Genomic DNA, 24,622 nt, shown 5'->3' with positions numbered 1-24,622 from the left:
CCCCGCTGAGCAACCGCAACAGCAGCAGCGAAAGCGACCGAATCATCTGGGTTGCCACTGTATGCGCGTCCACATGGGTGTTACATGTGTTGTTAGGTGCAATCTGTGGGTTTCATGTCCAGGTCTTCTCTAGAGATCCGGGATTGTAGTGCTGCGTCTAAGGATTGGCTGAGTGTGTCCTGAGAGAAGATGCAATTAACTGCCTCTTTGCTGTCAGCCTACGGTGCCTGAAGAACCCCGGGTCTTCCTCCCCCAGGCTTGCTGCGTTGGGTTTTCGGCTCGTCGAAGGAGGTGGGGCGATGCTTGAGTCGGTGGTTGAGCGGCTGTTGAGTCGCTACTTGGCGCAGTACGTCAGGGGGATAAGTCGAGACAAACTGTCTGTGGCTGTATGGAGCGGCAATGTGGAACTGGAGGACTTGCAGGTTAAGCCAGAGGTCTCGGACATCCTCGGCATTCCTTTTCGCGTCGTTTGGGGGCGCGTGCAGAAGATCAAGTTGACAATTCCCTGGTCAAGACTGGGCACGGCGCCTGTTTGTGTAGAGGTGGCGGGGCTGCATGTGCTTCTGCACCCCAAACCAATACCGGAGCAAAGCGATGAAGAGCTCATTCAGCAACTCCGCCAGGCAAAGCGCAGACAGGTCGAGGCCTGCGAACTGCAGATGCATGATGCCAGATTGCGACTCGCCGAGCAGCAACACCAGCACGCCGCTGCTGGAAGCAGCAGCAGTAGCAAGGAAGGAGATGGTGGTTTCTTCTTTCGCTTTGTCAACAAAATACTCAGCAACCTCTTAGTTGATATCAGGGATGTACACGTAGCTCTCGTAGATCCCGCTAGGGGCTTCTCTGTAGGTGTGCTGTTGAATCAGGCCTCAATACACAATACCGATGCAGCATGGAGGCGTCACGAGCCACAACAGCAGCAAAAGCACCAGGCTTTCTACAAGGCCTGCGAACTCAGCGGCCTCGCGATCTACTGCGCACTTGACGGCGGCAATGCCCAACAGCCGAAACAGTTGCACCGCACTAGGCAGCAGCAGAAGCAGCAGGAGCACCCGTTTCCGCAGCAACCAAAGGCTTTACATGCAGCGTTGCCACTGCCCACCTTCCCTCCGCCGCCTCCGTCTGAACCACCACCCCTTCCTTCCTGTCCGGCTCCCTGCGGCTACCGAACGGCGGCGGCAGCAGCACCCTCAGCCGCCTTAGCACCATCGGGAGAGGAAGGAAAGCAGGGAGGTGTTTGCACTCCGCCAATCGCGGTCCCTCCATCAGCAGGGCAGGGCAATGAGGGATCGGAGGAGGCGGTGGAGCGACAGCTGCTGGCTTGTGAGGTATGCCTGTTGCCTCGTTTCTCACCGGCGGCTAGATGTCACGCTAGACGACGCTGCAGCGTGCGGCTCCACCGGCGCAGAGATCTAAGGCATGGTATTTGCATGCGTTGCGTTCGTGCGTGCACAGGCTCCTCCCTGTCCTTCTATTGGGCCTACAGTGTTCTTTGGCGCGGCAGGTGGCCCAGAAGGCGGCGGCACCCTTGCCCAGACGTGTGAGGGGCCTTCAGGGGAGGCTTTCGCCAATCGATTGCAGCCTGTGGACGCAAGGAGAACTTCCCGGTCTGCAGCAGGATCTGCAGCAGTGACAGCAGGAGCAGCATCTAATGGTGGGAGAGCTTCGGGAGGAGAAGCAAGGGGAGGCCTGACGACAGGTTGCGGAGGGGGTGCCGTCGTGTCGTTCGCTTGGCCTCGGTCTGAGAGTGGTGGAGCAACTGGGACCCGCAGTCAGTACGTGCTAAAGCCTCTACATCTGCGTTTAACTCTGCTGCATGCACCGGAGCAGCAGGAGTTGGAGGCGCGCCTGGAGGTGCTCCGGGAGAGCCAAGGAATAGAAATCAGCAGGTCTCACCTCGAAGCCCTGCTGGCAATTTCTAATGAGGCGGCTCAAAGGAGACAGCGATGCGAGCAGCTGCTACTCCGCCAGGCGCACACTGTCATGCTCGGGACGGAAGGGCTTGAAGGCAAAACCCAGAGAGAATTCATTGGCCTGTACAGCCGCCAGCTACAGGCAGAAGCAGGCGTCAGAGGAGTTGCCCCCCTCACCTACAAAGAACAACAGAGGCTCCTTACCCTCCACGACGTCGTGGGCGTCAGACATGTGAGCTCGAGAACTGCTCCAGAGATTAGGGTTTTGAGTTTCCTATTTGAGCCCATTTTCAAAGGGAGGGCTTGGCTTTCCTCGGCAAGTGATTACCGAAGGGTGGCGGGTACTTGACTTGTGCTTTCGTTTTCATCTGCTTCCCATGCGTGTATGCTAGCCGTGCCCGTCCCTTTTTTCTTCTGTTATTTCCTCGTTGCTGCGCTGTCCCCTATGACTAGAGTCTCTTTTCTGTCTCCACTGGTTGCTACGAGCGTTCGGCGTGTATCCGCGTTATAGTGACTAGCATCGGTGTTGTTTGCCTTCATACGTGTTTCTGGTGGTTCTGTTATTCGCCTGCTGCGCCCCTCTCAACAACAGCGTGTGCTGTGGGGAGGGTTCTGCGGATGTAGTGTCTGTTGTTTCCTTCATAGCCACTTCGCTGACACCTCGTGTGCCTTTTCCCCTGTATTCCCTCGTGCCTGAGACCGGTATTGGGGATGCTGCTCTCCTGTTGCATCTATATATAGTGGTGTATCGGTTTTGTCACATGGCGCCCACAAACACAAAGTGTTCGTAAATTTGGGCATATTGATGAACTCATGGATGCAGCATGCACGCTTGCATGTGGGTTGTTGTTTGGGTGCAGCTGGCGAAGTGGCGCAACATCTGCACGGAAGCGACCAACCGTGTCCTGCAGCAGACACAGTTGCTGCAGCAGCAGCAACAGCAGCAGCTGTTGCAGCAACAACGCCAGCTACCTCGTCAACAACAGCAGAGTTGGTGGCAGTGGGTGACAGGGCGCCAGACTCCGCAGCAACAGCAACAGCAACAGCAACAGCAGCAGGAGATGCCGAAAGCAGCGGAGGGGGCTCAAACAATTGCAGTAGGAGACACAGAGGCACCTCTGTTGACAAGTGAAGACATTCAACTCATCGTAGACGCAGTGCAGGTATCCCTTTGATACTGCTGTCGCTGAGCAGTTGCTGCAACTCCCGTGCATACACGGCCGACCCGCGGTTACGTTGCTGCCGCCTACCTTTGCTTGCTAGCTCAGAAGACCAGTACCTGTGCGAGCTGTACAGGCAATGGAGCGCGCATCTGTACTGCATTTCGTGAACCGTTCTCTCCCAATGCTCCGAGCAAAAGATCTCCCATACCCCAAACTCTGCAAGCGAAGCCAAAACCTTGGGCTGTTGCGCCTGCCGACACTCTGCCATGTGTTTGTGCTGCTTGTCGCTTTTGCTACAGTCGGACGAGTTGATGCAGAGTGTATCTTTGCCGACAAAGTATGTGCTAACATTTGAGCTGGAGCAGTTCAGCGTTTGCTTGAAGAACGATAACGAGGCACAGGAGGTGGCGGAAGAAGAGACGGCGGATGTGCTGCGAGAGGCGAAGTCCATCAAGGCCATCGGATACTCTCCCAAAGAGGCTTCCAAATGTTTCCCCCCAGACTTCCCGCAGCCGCCGCCCCCTCTAAAACTGGCGACAGCCGTAGCAGCAGCCGACCCAGGAGCAGTAACAGCACCGTCTGCTACTGCCTCAATAAGGACAGGGGCTTCCGACTCTCTGCGGACCGACACTTCAGCTGAGAAGGCCTTTCTGTCGGTAGAGCTTTTTAACTTGTGTGCTGCTTTAGATTTGCTGAACAGGCAGGACGCAGCTGGTCGCGACAGCAGCGAATGGTCCTTCTGTATTTCTCTCTCCAACGTCGCAGTGAGACAACAATCGCACCTACTCATGCACTTTAGGAGAGAAAACGCGGCGGCTCCCGCAGCACCCGTAGCACCCGCTGCTGCTGCTGTCTTAGCAGCGGCGGAATCCCCCAGGCTTTCTTCCCATTGCCGCGGGCTGATGATGTTTGGAGGCGCGGTTTCGGGCGAGAACGAGCTTTCGCTGGCTACCAGTTGCAGCAGAAGTAGCAGCAGCAGCGGCAGTAGCAGCAGTAGCAGCAGCAGTAGTAGCAGTTGGAGGTGCAGCAGCGGAAGCAGCAGTAGCTGGAGCTTCAGCCGCAGCAGCACGTCAGCAGTAGCTTTCTCGCCTGCAGAAGCTACTGCATCTTGTCTCACAGCAGCACGTCTGGAGCTGCGGCATGACCTGACCCCTACTGGGAATATTTTAGGGGTGTACATTCGGCTGTCGCCGCTGGTAGCAGCCATTAAGCCGGAGCTGGTGAGAACTTTGTGCGATTTTTTCGTGTTTGAAACTCCAGCGGACGTGCGGCGTTTGGAGGAGGAAGAGGAACGACGCGCTGCTGGCGTTGCTGCTCCAGCTGCTGCTGGATCCCACTGGGCCCCGTGTGGAGCGGGTGATGACGGGAAGCCGGATGGGGTGGACAGTAGCGGAAGCAGCACCAGCAAAGTGGCTACTGAGGTGGGCGATATGCGGAAGAGCGAATTTGTGGAGGGTTTGCGCGAGACCGGGGAGACGGTGTACGAAGCTGCAGTGCAGCACCTTCCGGACTTGGTGCAGCTAGATTTGCTGGTAGCAGCGCCGATATTGAATTTAGATGGAAAGGGTGCAGGCAGCGTAGCTTTACACTTAGGGACACTGTCGCTGCGGTCAGATGGCGCCTGCCCCTACGATGCACTGCGAGGTGTCTTGGAGGTGAACGAAACGCGGCTCATCTGCGCTCCAACAGGCCATCAAGAGGTTTCGATATTGCGCCCAATACCGATCCGCGTGCAGCTGGAGGTCTTCAAGATGAAAGACGTCCGCCTCAACATCCTCTTTGAAGAAATTTTCCTCGAACTCACACCAGAGGCCATCGGACTCCTCATTGCAGTCCCTGCATCCATGGCCAAGTCACTGCTGCAAGAGCGCCCGCAGCAGGTAACGACGGACCGGCAGCAGTCACAAGCACCAACAACAGCAGCAACAGCAGAACAATCAGGCAGAACAGCCACGAGAACTCCCACGCCACAACACCTAGACCCGCTGCAAGACGCTGGGGGCCAAGGGGAAGCAGCAGGGGAGCCAGCTGTAGGATTTTCAGCTACAAAACCCTTAGGAACTTTACCGGCAGCGGCAGCAGAAGCAGCAGAAGCAGCAAACGCAGCTACAGAGCCTCCCGATCCAGTTCCGGCTCATTTACTGCTTGATGCAGTGGTGACTGGGTCTGGGGTTCAACCCGACGACTTCTGCAGCAATGATGACGCAGCTGAAAGCGAGGCAGTGGGCGGCTCAACAATTCCATGCGGCAGCAGCAGTAGGAACATCAGCAGCAACACCATTGTGGATACAGAGGAGCGGTCCCAACTTGTGTTTGCGTCCATATGGCGTTTCGGCCGCTGCGGCTTTCTGGTAAGAGGATTGGCGGATAGGGACAAGGGATCTACAGTAGGTGGCGAGACGGGACCTCCAGTGCTCCAGGCGGAGTTGACAGATCTGCAGATGCAGCTGACAGCAGACTTGGCCACTGGCAAGTGTGGTGCCGCTGCTGAGCTTCACCAAGTCCTTGTCTCAGATCCCTCCACCGATTCGCCCCTCTTCCTGTCCTTACAAAATAATGTAAACCATTCGGACAGCGTACGTGGGGCCTTTCCCCCTGCTGCTCTCCAAGTAGCTCCAGGCTTTGCCTGCTCTTGGCGTTGTTGTTGCTGCTGTTGCGCTTGCTGATTCTCGTTCCACGTGAAATTTGATCTTGAATGCCCTGTGCTTTGCTTTTGGTGGGAGAGTAGGAGCGTGGAAGGATTGCGAGGTGGTAGACACGACGGCTGCCTTGTGGCGCTTTCTCGTTGTGCGTGGGTGTTTTTTGTCTGTTTAGTGTATTTTTTTGTTGTCTGTCCTTCTACTCTGTCTCCCCTTCTTACCGCGTTTTCAGCAGTTTTCATTTCCGTCGAGAGCTGGAGAGGTGTCTGGGGACTGTGCTCCTTTGCTGCGCTGTTCAGGTGGAGCTGGCAACAAGCCGCAGCACCGTCAGCTTCGGGCGCAGCGGCAGTGTGCCGCTGCGCAGCACCACTACTCTTGGCGGAGCGCCAGAGGAGGAGGAGTTTCACGATGCTGTAGAAGACATGGAAAAAAGCTTGAGAGTCGAGTTGGAGGTGCTGCTCGGCAAGTACAACGCCACAACAGTGACATCAACATCCGCTACTGCATCACCAACGCCAGCTGCAAGTGCAGCAGCGACGACCGGAGCTGACGGGGCCGCCGCTGGTGCTGCTGCTGCCGAGGCTTGTGTTGCAGCCCCTAAGGCAACACTCGTAGTGACATCGCTCCCGGTAGAGCTTCACTGGCGGCAACAAAGTCTGCGTCGCATCCTTCAGACGCTAGAGGTGTACAGAGAAACCATTCGTGGGCGGGTCCAGCTACACCTGGACGAACTTTCGGAGGCTTCCGCTGCTGCTCTGGGTCCCCGAGGCCTCCTTTCAAAGGAGACTGTGGCTGCAGTGCATGACACTCTGCAGACAGTGCAGCAGACTTTGTCTTTCAGGGCTGACGGAGAATGCATGCAGGGAGGGGCGGCAGCAGACGCCCAACGCAGCAGCAGCACCAAAAGCCGCTCCAAGAGCGGCAATGCCCAGGCGCTGCGCAGAACCACTACAGGTCGAGACTGGCTGCGAACGGGACTCGATCTAGGTAGCGTGCTTCCACCCCTGGCGATCCACAGGTGCTGCGATACAGCGTGGAAGGTCAGCCAGGACGGAACTGCTGATCGTGCTGCAGCAACAGCACCAACAGCTGGAGCAGGAGGGGCAGCTGGAGGAGGAGCAGCGGAAGAAGCAGATGCAGCTGGGATAGCAGGTGAATCGCAGGAGCAGCTGCTGCAGCCGACGGTGCAGCGGCAAGTGCCGCACGTGGGACTGGAGCTGACGCTGACATTTCGAGAGGTTGCAGTTGCCTTTTGGGAGACAAATGAAGTGGTGCTGGCGCGAATGGCTCTGAAGGAACTAAAGGCCTTTAGTCGTTTCTACTCCAACGGAGACACAGAAACCACATTTGCAATTGGAGACGGTGGTGTTGTTTTCAGAGACCGATGCGTCTTGGCCCCTCGCGCAGCCTACAGACCCCCATCCCAGCAACAGCCTCGCCGACACACAAGCGCTGCAGCTCACGACACAGCCAAGATGGAGGGAGGTGCTTCCTACCCACTCAAAGGGTGTGATATTGCAGCAGCACCTGAAGCACCTGGAGCAGCTCCAACAGCTGCATCCTCTCCAGGTATCACAGGTGCAGTATCAGGGACTCAGAGAACAGGAAAAGGAGCCCCAGCTGTCTCCTTATTCACCGCTCGTCTTCGTCAGTATGGGGGCCCTGACCCGATTTCGGCGGCCCTGCCACCGTATTCGATGTGCCTCGAAGGCCAGATGGAGCAAATATGTTTTGTTTATCGACAGCAGGACGTCTCGCGCACTTTGAACTACTTGCGGGACGGCATTTTTGATGTCTTTATTTCAAAGTCGTACAGAGCAGTGAAGGAGGCAGCGACAGCATCGTATTGCCTCTTCGCCCTGGATATTCAGTCGCCTCTGTTTATTCTAGCCGAAGACAAGGATGCCATTCCAGGGTACGTGGCCCCACCAGGATACAGGATGCCCAATAGGCTGAGCCGCGTCCAGAAGCAGAGTGCGGCTCCTGCAGCTGCTACGCCTACGGCATGCCCGGCACCAACTTCTGCTACCGATCCTCTGCAGATGGAAGTGGAAGTTGGGCATTTAGGGCGTTTTATTGTCTTTGACCTCGGAAACCTGAAGATGCACAACGCGTACATGCCGGCAGTACCCAGGCATCACCCGCATCAGGAACAGGAGCACCAGGAGCAGCCACAGCATGAGTTTATTGCCTCCCGTCTACTGCATCCGCCTTCATTCGGTGATGCTGCGTTTGCCTCGGTGTTGAGCGAGGAGACCCGCTTGCAGGCAGCAGATGATTTTGGAGGGTACAGGGCAGAAGGGGCCCACGGAGAAGTCATTTGCTCCGATTTGAGGCTTGAGATGCGAGGCATGCAGATAAGTGCCAGCGACAACACACAGGAGCCGGCGGCAGGTGGGTGCTTGCTCGAGAATGTAGAGGCCCGTATGTTGCTGCGCAGCGCACCAACTTCGCTCTCCATAGAGGCAGAGACAACAGCTTGGTTGCTGCACCTGTCACGGCAGCAGCTGACTTTGGTGTTCGACGTTATCAACGAGAACATCGGGGGCCAGGGCTACGCGCCAGCATCCGAAGTGCCTCCAGTCCCACCGGCAGCAGCAGCAGCGGCGACGGACAGTAGCAGCAGCGGTGGTGGCGGTGGCGGTTGTTTGGACGACGCCGCTTTGCGCAGGGAACTGGAAGCGCCGCCTCTGGCAGTTGAGTGTCACATTGTAATTCCCCAGCTGACATTGGAGGCTTCTTACGGGGCGGAGGCTCCTCTGGCTTTGCTGTCTTTGCATCGCATTACAGCGAAGGCGGCGGTCTCAGTCTCGCGGCTCGTGTCGTGCTACCGGTTTCTGCTTTATGCTGAGGAATTTAGCATCGATGATCTACGCGCTAGCTCGGCCAACTACTTCAAGCGCGTCGCGCACTGCACGGCCCCTGGGGGAGGAGACAGCCGCCGCGTCGGAGATCGCCATTGTTGTGGCGAGGTGGGGGAGAATCTACCGGGAGGTAGCCAGGGCGAGGAGGAAAGCGACGCTTCAGAATTTGTGGATACACTTCAGAGGCGTAGCAAGGTACCGGGGGTGCAGTTCGAGTTTGGATCTTCCCTTAGAGAGTCGTACATGGACTTCCAGTTCTCTGGTGTCACCGTGTATCTCCTGCTTGTGGCATTCATGGATATCCTCAGCTACTTCACCTCTTCGTGGGCATTTAGTTCCATGCGCTCCTACCCAAAGCCTCTCCCAACGCTGCTGAAAAATGCCGAACAGCAGCATCAAGATCAACAACAACTGACTGAGGGGGAGCGGGTGTCTTGGGAGGCTTCGCGGGCAGACAAGGTTTGCGACAGCACGCGGGGAAATGTAATGTCTGTCTTGCTCTCTGGCGAGGCGCTTAGAGAGAGACCGTTTCGGGTTTCTGTGATCATCAGGAGGGGCTGTTTCGTGGTGTATAGTGCGTTGCAGTCTGCTCTGGCTCCTATCATTGTTTGGTCGAGTGACTTCCTGGTCCATCTCATCATGAAGGGCGACGAGATTGCATTCGAACGCGTCAAGGTCACTGGCAGCAAAATATGCCGCTTCAATTCTGCTCCGCCCCCCGAAGCTCCCCTAAGGTCTCAGTCTCACGCCGGGGTCTTCACCTCCAGACACATCAACACAGGTGAATGCAGCGTGGAGGACCTTCCTGGGCACGCTGCCTCGTCCGTTGTTGCAACGCAGAAGCACGGGATTGCCAGAGAGGGATCCGCGGCTGCGAGAACTGTCCGCTGGGGGAGCACGGACGTCAGCAGCAACATCAGCAGCGAAGCAAGCAGCAACCGGCAAGCGTGCCGCCTCGAATTCAGTTGCTCGCCCCGCGACATGCGGCAGCACCGGGAAGAAACAGCTGCAGGCACCGACTGGAAGCAACAGGAGAGGCATATGCCGCAGCAGATGATGCGTGACTGGGCACATATGCAGCAGCTGCAGCAGCTGCACCATTTTGTCTCTGGAAGAGGCCCCTCTCCTGAACGCCTTGCCCCTCGCACAGACCCCAGCAGTGCCGTGCTACTTTGCGAGCAGTTTCACCTAGAGGGGAGAGGCGTATACCGCTCGGCATGTGTGGCTCCTGAGGACAGAAGTGAGTCTAGCCAGCAACAGCAACAGGGGCAGGCGCAGGGGAACGACCAGGCTGCTACTACTCCACACAGCCATGATAGGATTCCAGCAGCAGTTCATCGAATGCAACAAGCATTCTCTGCTGCTGCTGCAAAGCTGCCTCCCAGTTCCATATCTCCCCGAGGAGGGAGACGCGCCCCTCCTCTGTCCAGTGGGTCGGCAGCTGCCGCTCCCAAGCAGCCGCAACAGCCGCAGCCGCAGCAGCAACAGCGCGAGGTGGGTACAGATGGACCACAGAAGCCTGACGACCAACGGCGGCTAAAACAGAAGCAACGCGGAAAGCAAGCACCAACTCGGAGTGCCCTGCAGCAGCAGTGCACACCAATGGAACAGGAACAAATGGGGGCAAGTGCCCAGCCTCGCGTGGCAACATTCATCGACATGTCTTTCGATATTCCGCGTACGTGGGCATTCTTATGCTGCTGTTACAGCTGCCGGTGTCGCTGGTCTTGTTGCTGCTGTTGTTACTGTTCCTCCTGTTGCTGTTGGGGTTACCGCCGCCTGTCCTGCCGCTGTGCAAGTCGTTGGTGCCGCTGTTGCGGCCTGCGCTGTTGCAAAGGTCGTTCGTTGCTTTACTCTCTCAGCAGTGACTGGCGCAGTTATCGCTTCTACTTCTGGTCCTTCTGCGGGTATGGCTGGGAATTGTGTCGTTGAAGGCTGCTGTTGCCTTGTTGGGTGTGTGCAGTTTTCTTTTTGCGGGTCTCTTGTAGAGACATGGCCCTGCTGCTGGCTGCTGCCCAGGGCTTGCACTCCGATGGGCCCAGCGTCTGCCCTCCTCAGCAGCCTCCCCCTATCTGCTTGCCTGAGGCGTGTGCTCGGCGTCAGCAGCGACAGCAACAAGAGCAGAAGCAAGAAGATGCGGACATACGTGTTTCGCAGCAGCTACCCCCTCTTGTGGAACGAACGGCGAAAATATCCCTGTGTTTGGACGGAGCTCAGTTGCTTTTGCTGGACGACCTGAGGTCTTCAGTGCTTCCAGTGCTGCAGCTGAGGCTGTCAGCAGGGGGTCTGATCTTTGACATAATGTCATCGCAGCTGCAAGTAGCACTGCGGGACTTCTCTTGCGGGCTCGACTACCTGAATGCAAAGGCTGGATGCTGGGAGCCATTTATAGAGAAGCTGGACATCACTGCAGTGTACCGCCGCGATTACGCAGAAGAGAAGCAGCAACTGCTGCAGCGGCAGCAAGCGCAGGTTGGGGCCTTGGAACTGCTCCCTGGGGAAGATCCCTGGGGTTCCTTCAAGGCTGCGAAAACGCTGATGCTGCACAGCCAGTCTCCATTCTGGCTAAACTGTACTCCGCAGCTGTGCGACCTTTTCGCGTGGTTCTTGCCGTACCTGCTGGCGCACCTCACCGAAGGCGGCGTCCCCACGCCAGACTCAAAGGGCTGCGTAGTCAGGGAGGGGCCCAGAAAAGGGTGTCTCAGCCCTTCAACAGTGGCCCGCGACTCTTTGGCTGCTCCGTCGGGCCCTATCCCTTCCACCCTGCAACTACTGGAAGGAGACACAGAGCAGGATGATGATGCCCCAGAGCCGCAACAGGACCTCCTTGTACGGCTAGGACGGAGCTGCAGCGAGGGACAGGGCGCCTCTTCTGCTGCGGGGGCAGCGCCCGCCACCACGACAGCGGCAGCTGTTGCTTCTATGGGAAGGGAGGTGGAGGCCGCTTTCCGCTACCTGAACCTGACAGGTGAATGCCACTACGCCTTTACCATGCACAAAGTGGGCGGACGAAACCGGGGCGTTATGAAGGAACAGTCTTCTAGAAGCAGCAACCCCAGCAATAGCAGCGGCAAGGGGTGTGGCCTCAGCAGCAGCCGCATTGCGTTACGGGGTGGAGCGGGCGGTGGTAGAGGGGAGCGCAGCGAAATACAAACTGTAGATGGCTTGCTACTGTTATTACCGGGGTCGTCGTCTCCGCTGCCGTTAGACGGCCTGCTCCAGAGCCGCACGGCTGAGGCCTCGCGGCGGTCACGCAACCGCCAGCGTTTTTATATAACAAATTGCCCCCCCGTAGAGTCTGTGCTGCAGCTGAGAGAGATGTTTCCCTCTGTCTCCGTCCCTGCAATCTGCCGCAGCATCATGTCCACTCAAGACGTGCAGCACACACTCAGGTTCCTTACTACCAACGAAGAAATGCGCAGAAAAATTAGAGTGCGAAACCTGGCCTCCGCATCTGTCGGGCTGCATCGGGTCTCCCGAAGTTCATCACCGTCTCGTTCCAGTGCCAATACCGCCGCAGCAATTCTTGTCGGTCCCACGGATGCCCAGCAGCAGCAAAACAAGGACGCGGATCTGTCACAAAGCCCCAGGGCAGTAGCAGCACCACCACTTTCTCCCCGCCGGCTGTCGGAGGGGTGCATTGACCCATCCCCTCCTGCCATTGGCCCCTTTCCTAGGGGAACGAAGGCCGTGGCTGTCGACAGTATGCGCAATTGCTGCGTGACATTACTTCCCCCCGTGAGACATTCATTGCCGAACCCCAAGTACAGCACGGCTCCAGCAGCAGTAGCGGCTCTCCGAGGACCTACGGGCACAGCGAACGCTGTCGCAACTACTACAGAGAGGTTCCTGGGAGGCAGCAGCAAAGGAGTAAGCAGCAACACCACCACGGTCTCCAGTAGTAGCAGCAGCAACAACAACAAATTTGCTGCCAGGCAACTGCAGCGGTTGCGCAGCTCGCTGACCATGAAGGACAGGAGGCCTTCAGGGGCCCCGTTGGCGCCCCAGCTCAGTCACGCCTCCACCATTACCTCGGCGAATATCACCACCGCAGGAGCCCTGGAGAAAAGGGAACTCTGGAAGCAGCGACAGGAGGAGCAACAAGAACAACAGCATCAGCAGCAACAGCAGCAGGGGACGGCCAACCCGACAGACGTTCCACCGCAGGAAGCAAGGAGGCACCCTACAGCTCTGGGAATTGCAGCACTCGGAGGAGGGAGCGAGAGAAGCTTCCGTAGTATGCCGTTATCAGGTGTGTCGGACTGCGTTTGCTATTGCTGCTAATGTGGCTACTGGTGCCGGTGTGTGTACCTTCTGCTGCTTGCCCCCCGTGCTTTACTTTTAAACACGTTGTAGCGCAAACGCTTGCCTCCCCCTACTCTTATGTAGCACTTGGGCCGCCAGGCAATCGGTGATTTCGGTGCTGCGTTGCATGTGCTGCAGTGTTCTCCCTGGTTTGCTTTGGGTTTTGTGGGCAGGGCAGTCCATCTTTGTGGATTTGGAGCTGTGGCGGGCGAGAGGGTCTCGGGGCGAGTCTCTTCAGCAGCTGAGCGGGGAGCACTCAACAATAAGCAGCAGCTTCTCGGCGCCTCTGCCGTTGGCCCACGTGGACAGCACCAGCGAGGCGATTTGCCAGGTGTTAAGTCCGCATCCGTCTTACAAGTTGCTGCTGCTCTCGACAACTGTCTCGGTGCACAACAGCAGCGGTATGCCCCTGGAAATATGCTTTCTCGACGCAGAGCTCAATCCCCTGTTGTTGCCAGCTGCTCACGGCGCCTACGCGCCGCTGGAGGCCATTGGTGAAGCTCCACCCTGTGCTTGCAAGAGAGGGCATCTGTCTATGGAGGAGCCGTCGTCCTTACACCCGGACTTGTTGAGGGTCCCTGAGTGGATGTTGCTGCGGGAAGAACGGTGGAAATTGGTGCAACGGCGCGAGACGCTGCAACACAAGGAACAGCTGAAACTGCTGCAGCAGGCCTCAGCCGCAAAATCACCCTCTCTCAGGCGCACAGCCGCTGCCCCCTTCAGGAGATCCTTGACGGAGTCCGGCCGCATAACAGGGTACACAAAGTCTCCGACATCCCATGGTTCTCTGCAGCACGAAAAGTCTGCCCGTGATGGTGACCTCAGCTCTGAATCGCACACGCGGCAGCCGGCCGAGAGACTCACATACACCTTTCTTTTGCCGAACCAGCACGTCCTCTCGGTACCGCAGAGGGCAATTCTAGGCAGCGGATGGTGTAACGTCTGCTTCCGACCTGCAGCATTCGCTGAAGAAACAGCAGCAGCAACTGAAGCAGCATCGACGGCGGGAGCAAACCCAGTAGGAGACCCACCCGAGTGTGCGAACTCAGATGCTGAAGTAAGCAGGATTTGCTATTCGCTGCGTTGTTGTGTTTTCCGTAGGCTTTTGTTTGTGTCTTGCTTTGTGCTCATCGTAACTGCTCACGGCAGTGCGTGGGCTGCAAGTAGCAGCAGAGTTAAGGAAGTGTGCGTTGCTGACAACGAGACAGAAGTTTGTCCTCTTGGTGTCTCCGTTGCTTTTATGTGAGCGTTATCAACAGGCTGAGTTGATTCCCGCTCCTCCAGATATGACCTGTGTAGCTGGTTGGTGCGACATGATAGACACGAGACACCGGATGAAAGGCCTACGGTGCAGACAGAGCTCCTACCTACCTCCAGACTGCCGTCCAGGGGCATCTGTTGGTGCTGCTGCTGGAGCTACAGGCGCAGATGGTGGTGGTGTAAAGACAGTGCGGAATTTGTATTTTCTGGTGCACATTGAAGGGCGGAAAGGGGCTTTGCCTGCGGAGAAGGAGTTGAAGAGGGTGACGATATTTCCGTCCTTGACTTTGGTGAATGCCACGCCAACAGAGCTAGAGGTTTGCATTGCCCCGTCATCTTCTTCCTCGAAGGCCAGCCGAAGGCAACTGAACGCTACGCCTACAAGCAGCAGGACGGCTGAAGCAGCACTGCAAGAGTTGCATGCGCTGCAGCAGCGACCCATTCTTAACGCAACACTCAGAAGACGCTCCACCTTTTTGGTCTACGCCGTGCCTCCCAACAGACCCTTGCGGTTTCGAATGCGGTTTGCAATGCTGGAAGGTGCAGAGTGGTCTTCCACCGTCTCGGACCTACTGAGCTCACAGGTATTGCAGTGGCGGGTTGCTGCGGAGATGCAGGAGGCACAACAACCTCACGCTAGAGTACTTCACCCCAGCTCTGTCCGTCCGCTTGTCGCTGCGTTCTTTCTCTGGGCAGAAACTTGAACTTGATTGAATTCGCTTGCTGTGAATCATATTTAGAGCGCGTTCCTGTTCTTTTTTCATGAGTATCCGTGCAAGCATACTACAGAAGAGCTGGTAGGACTCGGGCCTGTGGGTGTGCGGAGAGCTGCAGGACGAAGTGGTAACCAGGGTGCTGGTGCCGTCGCGCCACAACGCCTCTGTTGAGCTGGAGGTGCTGCACGACACGGCGGAGGTAATACCTTTCCTGCCCTACGTCTCCCCTCGGCAGTTGGTGGCTGTCATTGCAGCACCTCGCGCCTTCATAGACCGCACCGGCTTGGGGGTCCGACCCATACAGGATGGTCGTTTCTTCCCCGAATTCGACGGTCAAAGCCTCTTAGGGGACTCCGCTGTGCGTTTTATTTCATCTGTTTTCTGTTGCTTCTGTTTCGTAACCTCATTGTCTCTTGTGCAACCTTAACCCCCCTAGGATCTGAATTCGTAGCATAGAACAAGCGAAGGGATTAGCTGGTTTGTTTGCAACCGTTTACATGTTGTGTCTCGTGGAGTGTCCAACTTTCTGACTGTATCGGGGAGAATCCCTTGTCTGTCTTCGCAGACCTCGGACGTCACTCTGCTGCTTCCTAGACGACGGGGTCTGGGGCAGCCCGTGGAATGTCGCGTCAGCGTCCCTGCCCTAGGCGGGTACAGCCATGCAACGCTCGAGGCCGAAGATCGTTGTTACACTTTGCGCCTCAGGAGCGAGAAGATGGACCCTTCAGAAACCGCAGGTGGGTGCTTGGACACAAGCGTGCAATCTCTCTAGGGACACAGGCGTTCAACCTCCCTTGCATCGGCGCCCTAATTCGTCTAGTAGCTATATTCCCCTTCGTAGACAAACAGTTCACTTCGGGGTCTGCTTCTTCAGTCGCCCAGGCCTTGAGCACGGCTTCTCTAGATGGGTGTTCGGTGATTGTGGACTCTCTTTAGGGGCTATTTGCCGAGTTGTGTCTCTCGTGCCGGAATTCATACTGACGAATGCGCTGAAAGTACCGCTCTTCTTCCGGCAGTACGGCACCCCAGGACCTGCCTTCGAAGGTGCGCCAGGGCCTGTAGTCTCATCGGAGCTTCTGTAGGGATCGCATCTCACCGTTGTCTTTGCGGCGGGTCCACTTTTGTCTGCTGCGAAAATGATAACCTACGGATGCAGCAGGCCTGTGCTACCTGTAGACTAGACACTATCGTTTAGATTTGTGAATTTGTAGTTTGTTTCTGATTTTTCAGTTCACCCGGGCCAAAGCTACCCAGTCTACTGGGCGAACTCCGAGCTACCGCAGGCGATTCAATTTCGCCCGGGGGCTGGAGACGGCTACGCGTGGTCGGGAGCAGTTGTTGCGAGTGAAGAGACAGCAGGCAAGAGCTGGATTGCTCTCTACAACGGCATGCGCGATGCAGCACCTGGTATGCATCCGGCTTCGTTGCTTCCACGGGGATTGGACTGAACGTTCTGAAGTCCTTAACGTTGCACTCTAGATACATAATAGATACATAAAGTCATCGTGGTCTTGGATGCCACACAGGAATTTGTGCACATGGAAATGGCATCTTTCGCTGAGTAGCAAATGACCTGGGTTCTGCTGTGTTGCTTGTGGCGCTCTGGCTTCTATTTAGGTGTCTTCTGCGTTGAAGTGGCGCCTGATGGAGGCGTCAAGAGTATTTGCATTCGGGGGGTTGAGGGGAACTCGGAGGGGTTTTTGGTTATTAACAGGTGTCCCGTGATTCAACGCGTTATGGTTCATACATATCACACCGAGATGAGCGTCCAAGGCCAGAGCACTGATATAGGAGGGGGGCCTTCATCCTTTCCCCCGTCATCGTCTAACTGGAGCAGGCACCCCCTAAAACTTCCGGATTTTGATTTTCATTTCTTCGCAAATGAAGGAGAGACCGTGGCCTATGGATGGCCATTCCCCTTCACCTACACCTCGAGGCCTGTGAGATCCCTGAGGACTTGGAATGGAGCCTTGCTGCCTCAGTTCCCTGTCGCTTGCCTTTCGCTGCGATGCATCCCACGTGCATTCTTTGCATGTGCATGCACTCCTTATTATGTTATTTATGCCTTATATGGCTCTGATCTGTTCACACCAGTAGTTACGCAAACTGTTCGTACGCCAGCTTCAAGGCGTATAGGCTGCTGCTTTGTGGACAGGACGGTTTGGTTTGAATGAACCAAACGTGTGGCCATATTCCTCATTGTTAATCAGTTTAGTAGCTTAACCGCTGTGCCTGCTTTGCTCCAGTGCCAAGTACTCTTGTGGATCGACAGCAAGACCGTGGCACCTAAGAGTCCTATCGCGCTGGACTTGGAGACGCCGCAGTACAAACGCTATGAAGTGAACCTCGGCCTCCCTGACATGCCCCAGATTATAGTAAGGACGGAGAAACGAGGTGATGCAATGATCATTGAAGTCCGGCCTAAGCCAGGAACTGGGCCTGAAGGCACTCTTGCGGTGATGCCTTCAACCAGGCCCCACGGAGCTGAGCATGAGATGGTAGGTAGGAGACTTGCCCAGCATCCGTTTCATGGAAAGCGAAAGACTAGTAGCAGGTTGCCTTTGTGTAGCTAAATAACATAGAGTCGCAAAGTCCGAGAGACAGGAGCATCAGACATTATGACCTCCCCAAACTTGAATTCCAGTTTTCATTGCAGGCGGCCGAGACCCCCTTGCGGAGTTTACACGTGGCAGTAACCATGGCTCAAGTAGGGATCTCCCTTATTTATGATGCTGTGAGAGAAGAGCTCTGTTTCGCGGAGATGTCGCAGCTTGCCATCGGTTTTCAGGAGAGGGGAGAGCGGCAAAAGTTGCTCGTCCGCATCGCCGACATCCAAATCGACAACCAAATGGAACGGGCAAGAAAACCGGTGCTCCTGGCCAACAGAGGTGGTGGTGGCCACGGCGCTGAAGAGGTATTCACGGTATTCACAAGGACAATTTACACGTCCTCTGTATGTGCACAGTCTATCGAAATGGAATATTCATCCATGTGACGGTAGCGCAGTCGGGGAGTCTCGAAAACGAAGCACCACGCTGCAGTGATGGTCTTGTTCCACGTTTGCCTTCCATGCAGCACATGTAGTTGGTTCGGCAAATGACTGAATCCTGTGGCGAAAGGTTTTTAATGAATTTCTACTTCAGTATGCTGGCAAATAATGCAGCTGCAAAAGTGTGCAAACGAGACCAGCTGCTTCGGGGTCCCCGTGATGATGCAATGGCAATGTTTGTTGGTTTTTGTTGTGATATGGCACGCCAATAGAGACCACTTGATTGATGCGCCCGTGAGTCTACTCGTCTGCCAATTGGCCTGGTGAGTTTGCCGTTTGAGCCAGTTTGTTTTTGATGCATGCAGTCCTCGACTCACAACGCCTCGAAGCCTTTTCTGAGTCTTTTTGTCGTTCGCCACCACACGACCAGCAGCGATGTCATTCTGCGCCGAGTCCAGCTCGAGGTGGACAACTTGGAAGTGGAAATCGATGCCGATGCGCTTAACGGCCTCAACGTAATTTCAATCCCTGATACACCCGCCTACTCTATATGAGTTTAAATTCTTGTAAACATCGTGGCTGAGTTGCACTGCACAGTCTGCTGTTTTCATGTATTCCATCGTCGGTTAAAGAAATAAAAAACGGAGAATAGTACTGAAGCGCTGACCTCCATACCATGAGGCCGACGAGCGAAAGATCTGATTAATGAAGTTTCTTTCGACGGTACCACTAGGACCACATAATAATTAACTTTCCGTGGTGTTGGTTGTGACGGGACATTCCAGAAGTCTTCTATGTGTTACGGCCGTAGCCTTTACAAGCGATGATGTGACAAGAACGGAGTGCTTATCTGTTACATTCGAAGGATTTGAGTTCTCTGCAGGATTTCTTCTGGGCATGCATGACGTCGCTGGGGCTAATGAGCGCCGCATCCCGTCGGACAATATCAGCTGAAGACATGGATGTGTGGATTGAATCCCCTATTCACCAAACGTATATCTGCCCCCCCCTTCCCACGGTCTTATCTTTAGAATCCATGCTTATCGACAGATTTGACGTTTACTGCTGGTGTTCTTTCGTCTTGGATAAGCTGCACATGCTCTCTGATCTTCTCAAAGTAGGGCTGCGCATTCTAATGGCGTCAGGACGCCTAGAGCTTATGGTAAGCTGTGAATGAGTACCTCACGCCTGGCACCTAATGAGGGCGATGCTAGCTACATTTTAATCTGCATTTTATACAGTGGCTGCGGATAACGGCATCTGTTTAATTTGTTGCTATTGACAATGTTTCCCACTCTCTTATGGATACCAAATCCATAAGAGCCAGAAGCTGCAGCGACGCTTCTGCTTGTAGAATATGTGGGTTTGTACGCATCGTAGGGTGCGAAGCTGAATTTCCAACGAGAGGAATTCAGGAATTTGCGAGGAACGGCGAAGACCTTCGTGGCATCGTTGCAAGAACGTTACACGTACCATTTGTTGAATTCTGTTTTCTCGTCTCTGGGGCAGAGTTCGCTTTTGAATTTGCCGCGTATGCCATTCGAGTTGGGAAAGAACACAATCGGTTTGGCGGCGAATGCGGTGGACAGCGTAAGCGCTGGTTTGGGGAGTTTGCTTTCAACTTTCACTTTTGACTCTGAGTACATCAACAGAAGACAGAGGGAACGCGGGCGGAACACTGCAAGCATGCGAGACGGTTTCCTGTCAGCGGGAAAGAACATCGGAGAGGGCATGTGGTCTTTGACAAACATCGTAACAAAACCCATTGAGGGGGCGCAACGGGAAGGCGTCGGCGGGTTCTTTAAAGGCATCGGCAAAGGCATCGTTGGTTCTTTAGTCAAGCCTCTCGATAAGGTCGGCCAAGCCGTGTCCGATGTCACAAGAGGTATCAAGGCGGAGGTTTCTAGGCCGATAGGAGCGTACAAATTCAGAAATGAGCGACGGCGTAAACCACGGATGCTGGGGGAGCTTGGGGAAATCAGGTGCGAGCGACTCATTGCTTGAAAGTTTGCACCGATGATGGATTGAGATTGCGGCGGTTAATGGAGAGCGGGACAGGGAAATCCGTTTAAGGTGTTCTGCAGGGTAATCAGTCGCCAGTTGCTGGGTTGTACTGTGAGTAGGGTAAAATTGAGACTTGCTGGTGGGTTGCTTCTACCGCTGCCATGCCATGCGTGTATTTGAATCCCTTTTTGCAGGCCTTATGATGAGACGGAGGCAACGCTGCGAGAATGTTTGGGTCTGGCGGTTACACGGCGTCTCCAGAAATTCGTCACAGTCTTGAAGGAAGAGGCGTTGCCGCCTCGACACTTCGTCGTGCTGTTCTACCCTAAGGATCTTTTCTTTGTGGACTTGGCGGGGTCTTCTCAGGCTTCGGGGGGACCCCAAGTTGGAGACGAATCGGAGGCCGGGGCAGCCAAGAATGTTAATGTGCTGTGGCATGCAAGCATTCCGCTGGTTCGTGACATTCGGGCGAGCACGCACGGCGTCATCATCCGAGCTGGTCAGCCTGCTGTTCAGCGTCCGAAGGAAGTCCTGGCTGCCCTCAGCAGTCTCGACAGTTCCCCTAGATCTCAAGGTACCCACGGTGGGTCTTTGAGGCATGTGGAGGCTAGGGGAGATCACTGCTACCAGATCCCCTGTCCTTCAGCTGCTCTCATATCTCAGCTGTACAAGGAGTTGTTGGAGGCAGTGCACGGGTCCACGTCTGTAGTGCAGCTCGGCACTTGGGACGCCGAGAGATATACCGAGACAGACGACGACTCATAGCTGGCTGATACAGGGCCTCATATCTGCATGGCACTTGTTTTAATTTACCGTCGCTGCCCAGTGGCAGCAACTGACAATCCGCGTGTTTTTGAGTTAAAGGACACGCACTGCTTTAGGTGCATCTCTTTCTGTCTGCGTGTGCACGGGTCTTCAAGCTACCCGGATGGAGCTGTATAGGGAAAAGGAAAAGGCAGTGCAGAAGTCCTGAAAGTACCTTGTCACATAGGTTCGGTTAGGCAAATGGGTAAGAGATCCTGGCACTAGACGGGCAGGTTCTCACTGAGTTGTCGATATATCCCATCAGCATCTTGTAAGAGTCGGCGATATGTTGTTTCACTGCTCTTCCTATAAGGAAGCATGCATAGACTAAGAACACTACACACCAGAAGTGTTGACACTACAGTGGAAAATAGGCGGGCATGGCAGCCGTAGGTACAGGAGTTCCCAACATAATGGTCCCGTTCTCATTTGGTTCTTTGACGGGAATCCCACTCGTGTTCCTGCAGCTCGTTTGGCTCGTCATGTCTTCTATGCTGTCCCCTCTGTGCTTCCAGTTGAAATTGTTGGGGATAGATGTATGGTATAATTGCACCTTTTCTGGAGAGGGCCAAGAACCGACGGGAATCTCCTGCTGTAAAGGCGTACTGCAATCATGGCGTATCCAGAGGTTGTGGCTGCTACTGCTGCATCTGTTTGGTACTAGGGGATTTCGGTTTTGCACAAATAGGCAGCAGTCAGTCGGGTTGTGCAACTGGGGGCGTTCGGTGGCAGCCTCATCTGCGGCGCAGTGAGCCAGCCTCGGCACCTGGGCTTGTGCATTGGAAACAGTAACTGACTTTCCTACAGCATCTACTACACCATCTGCAGCCGCATTGTTACGATGTTGAGTGAATCCCCTGGTAGCAACAACACACGCAGAATCCTGAGGCTCACCGAGAGAAAAGGAGTGCGGTTTGGGAGGCGGCTGCAGCAATGGAAACACAAAGTCCTCCATGTGAAGCTGCTTAGTTGCCCTGGCGGCCTCTTTGTAGCATATTGGGCTGTCTTCACTTGGGTTGTTGCCACTGCCGCTGCTGCGAAAGGCAGTAGTGGTAAGGATGCTACGCGCTTTGGCATCAAACGACGAAGCCCCCTCTTGCTTATCGTTGCTTCTGCTCCTTTGACTACCCAGGGAAGTGTTCCCTCGTTGTTGGTGGAGCTGCGGCTCCTGTTGCTGTTCTTGTTCTTGCTGCTGTTGTTTTTGCTGGTGGCGCTTATTGTGGCATCGTGGCTGCATTAATCGCAAACAAGTGCATGCAGATTGACTTTCTTTGGCTACAGCTACGCTGAATATTGCAGACCGAAGTCCCAACTTGAACCGAAATGTGGATGGGGGAGGTGGCCAAGTAAGCTGAATGATCTTAGCTGACCTCTGGAGAATGCTCGAGACCTAAAAAAGGTGCTCGCATCTGCTTAGATGGCTGAAGGAATCCAAGTACGCAGGAAACGCAGTCGTGGCAGTTGAGCCGCGTTCAAACACACTGCACTAGGTGCATATCAGGCAAGGACCTAGAATTGACTGATCCATGCAATGTGACCAATCTCCCGTGGGGAAAAGGGCTTCTCCTGCTGACTGAGAGCTTTCAGGGTCAGTGTTCGAGAGGAAATCGCACGGAATTCTGTCGCTTTACCTGGGGAATAAAATTGCATGGCTGGCAAATCTCCTGATCATGCAAAATAATCAACCGAAAACAGCCATAAGTGTGCTGGATTATACAGGGCGACGTATGACTATTGTGTTTTTCTCCTATAGGGGAGCGGACAGGCAAGTACTGTTTGGGGTTTTCTTCTTATCAAATCGTACCATGGCTATGCTCGGTTTCCACTCGGCTATGAAATACTCCTTAGCAATTCCACAGAGGAGTTCCTGAATGTCGAACTCAAGGGGTGGGGTGAGAGAGAGCGCGTGCACCAGCTGCACAGACAGTGAGAAATAGTGCTTTCAGTACCTAAGTTGCCAGCGATATTTCAGTGTGGAAACCCTATATCACTGGGGCCAGCTATTTGGTACACTCCGGAGGAGGGAAAGCAAGGCAAGTGACCTTAAAATGCACTTCCTGCTTTGCATTCTTCACTGCGCCCTCTACGAAAACTTCCCCATACTTCACGGCGAATTGCCGCCGGACGGTTGCCAGCTCGTCAATACCTGCAGATACAGCAGAAAAGCAGTGGACCCTGGTCGTGCCCAAGCAAGTCTAACCCGCTGCTTGTTGCTGCGCATCAAGTGTTGCACGGATCATGGGGCCTGCAGAGGACGCTGATGCGTACTTAGCCGCGGCTCGCAGTAAAGAAGGGTATGGATCGGCGAAAGCAAGTCGGGAGGGCATCGGCGCTCCGTGGTAATGTAGCTCTGCAACTCAACGCGCACTAGGTCTGCCCGTTTTGTTTGGCTGAAAGCTGAAGGCAGCGTTGGGGCTTCCTTGTGGTGAGGCCCCACAGGGCAATCCCCCTCCAGACTCCGCACAGGGGTTGCCCTCGACGAGGATCCTCTCGCCTGCTTGTGATCCCATGCGAGGCAATGCACCCAAGAGCAATCTTTCAACTCGCATACAAAAATAAACCACAACACTCGTCTGGTTGCCGCTGCCTCACTAGTCTGGAAATAAGAAGTTCACACACCGTCACGAGGATCTCCATCGCCCTTTCCAGTCTGTATTCACGCAGGAGGTGTTCTCCTTTCAACCTTGCGCCCTCTTCTCTCCCTTCGCTGACAACAGATCCACAACATACAATGGTACCGAAGGATGATGCATGAAGTGCAAATCGGTATTGCAAAAAGCAGTATGATTGAGAGCTGTCCGGGTACAACACACAGATGTGGACACCAACCTGCGGAATAATCACCACCATCATTTTGCTCCGTACCAAACGGCGATTTAGGAAGCCTGTCCAAGGAAGTTTGCCAGTGGATATGTCAGTACATGAGGATACGAGGGAAAATAGGTTTTATGTGGGCAGATGCAGTGTGAGAGAAGGGGAAGAAATGCGTACCGAAGGAAACTAGCAATTTCTTTGCGTTGAAGTATAATGGAATTTTGCAGTCTGTTGGTGCACATTCGCGCTGCGAAGAGCAGCAGAGCACTAGGCAACCTAGAGGAGTTCTTGGACACAAAGGAGTGCTGTAGGTGTGGCTAGACCTTCCAAGCATTGATATTCTTCTTCTTGATTCAGTTAATCACGAGCAACAAAAGACACTGCTTCGGAGGAAGTAGCTACATCAAATACCTCGGCTAATCGCTAGTTTCAAATTTGCCTTGCACACTGCGCCGTCAAATCTCTCGAAGGGCCAGCGCATCTTCATCTTGGGCTGTGGAAAAGGACACGAATTCGTTTGTGTTGCTGTCTGCTGTATGCGTAGAGGAGCAACGTCGGAAAGGAAAACACAAAAGCAAGCTGGGGATACCGATTGGCTTTGCTCTACCATGTCTGGTGGAACCACTGTGAAACGAATGAAGTGGAAATATTCTAGACAACGTTTTCTACAAGATTATGTTTGGAAAATATTGAAATAAAGGAGCGTGGCATCTACTTCAGCTTGCCTACCGACAATATCACGAGAGTGACCCGGGACTGATCGTTGCCACTGGTGGCAACAACCCCATCCGAATAACACACTTCAGATGGTGTTACACTTTGAAAAGTTGCTTTTCTACTTTTCTAGATGGAGTAACACTGGAAAGGGAAAGACGAGAAGGAGTCATAATTCACTGACTTGATTAGAGGATCTCGAAGCAGGCATGCAGCAATCAAGCTTATGCACGAAACAATGTTTACGTTGCTTCTCAAAATTTGTGTATTCATAAAGTCAACTAGCATATGATGCGTAAAAAGGTAATATTGACATTTTTATAATTGTCGGCCAGCACTGGATCAAAGTCCTGATATATCATTGCCTTCTTAGCTTAGTCGGTAGAGCATTCGCTTAGTAAGCGAAAGGTCGCCGGTTCGATTCCGGCAGGAGGCTG

General features: G+C 54.7%; 2 protein-coding genes across 2 annotated transcripts; one reads left to right on the top strand and one right to left on the bottom strand.

The window, feature by feature from the left end:
- Window positions 1-299: 299 nt before the first annotated feature.
- Window positions 300-20,618, top strand: EMWEY_00032530 (hypothetical protein, conserved; the record flags this gene model as incomplete). The annotated part of the gene is made up of 19 exons (XM_013481799.1): window positions 300-1,328; window positions 1,456-2,145; window positions 2,774-3,076; window positions 3,376-5,652; window positions 6,015-10,257; window positions 10,543-12,816; window positions 13,058-13,941; window positions 14,144-14,728; window positions 14,979-15,218; window positions 15,426-15,597; window positions 15,797-15,904; window positions 16,091-16,267; window positions 16,478-16,800; window positions 17,107-17,362; window positions 17,554-17,783; window positions 18,215-18,364; window positions 18,715-19,011; window positions 19,230-19,831; window positions 20,048-20,618. 19 exons carry the CDS (start codon window positions 300-302, stop codon window positions 20,616-20,618), a joined length of 15,411 nt encoding a protein of 5,136 aa, XP_013337253.1.
- A 232-nt stretch (window positions 20,619-20,850) lies between these two features.
- On the bottom strand, window positions 20,851-23,958 carry EMWEY_00032520 (hypothetical protein, conserved; the record flags this gene model as incomplete). The annotated part of the gene is made up of 10 exons (XM_013481798.1): window positions 20,851-20,963; window positions 21,264-21,395; window positions 21,552-21,888; window positions 22,289-22,321; window positions 22,462-22,572; window positions 22,733-22,803; window positions 22,926-23,151; window positions 23,277-23,364; window positions 23,649-23,718; window positions 23,883-23,958. The coding sequence occupies 10 exons, from the start codon at window positions 23,956-23,958 to the stop codon at window positions 20,851-20,853; spliced, it is 1,257 nt and encodes a 418-aa protein (XP_013337252.1).
- Between the last annotated feature and the right edge of the window lie 664 nt (window positions 23,959-24,622).

This window comes from Eimeria maxima, genomic scaffold, assembly GCF_000499605.1.
Source record: "Eimeria maxima Weybridge genomic scaffold, Emw_scaff424, whole genome shotgun sequence".
NCBI classification, from domain to species: Eukaryota; Apicomplexa; class Conoidasida; order Eucoccidiorida; family Eimeriidae; genus Eimeria; species Eimeria maxima.
The sequence above is the reverse complement of the archived record's forward strand: the minus strand, read 5'-3'. Positions and strand labels throughout refer to the sequence as shown.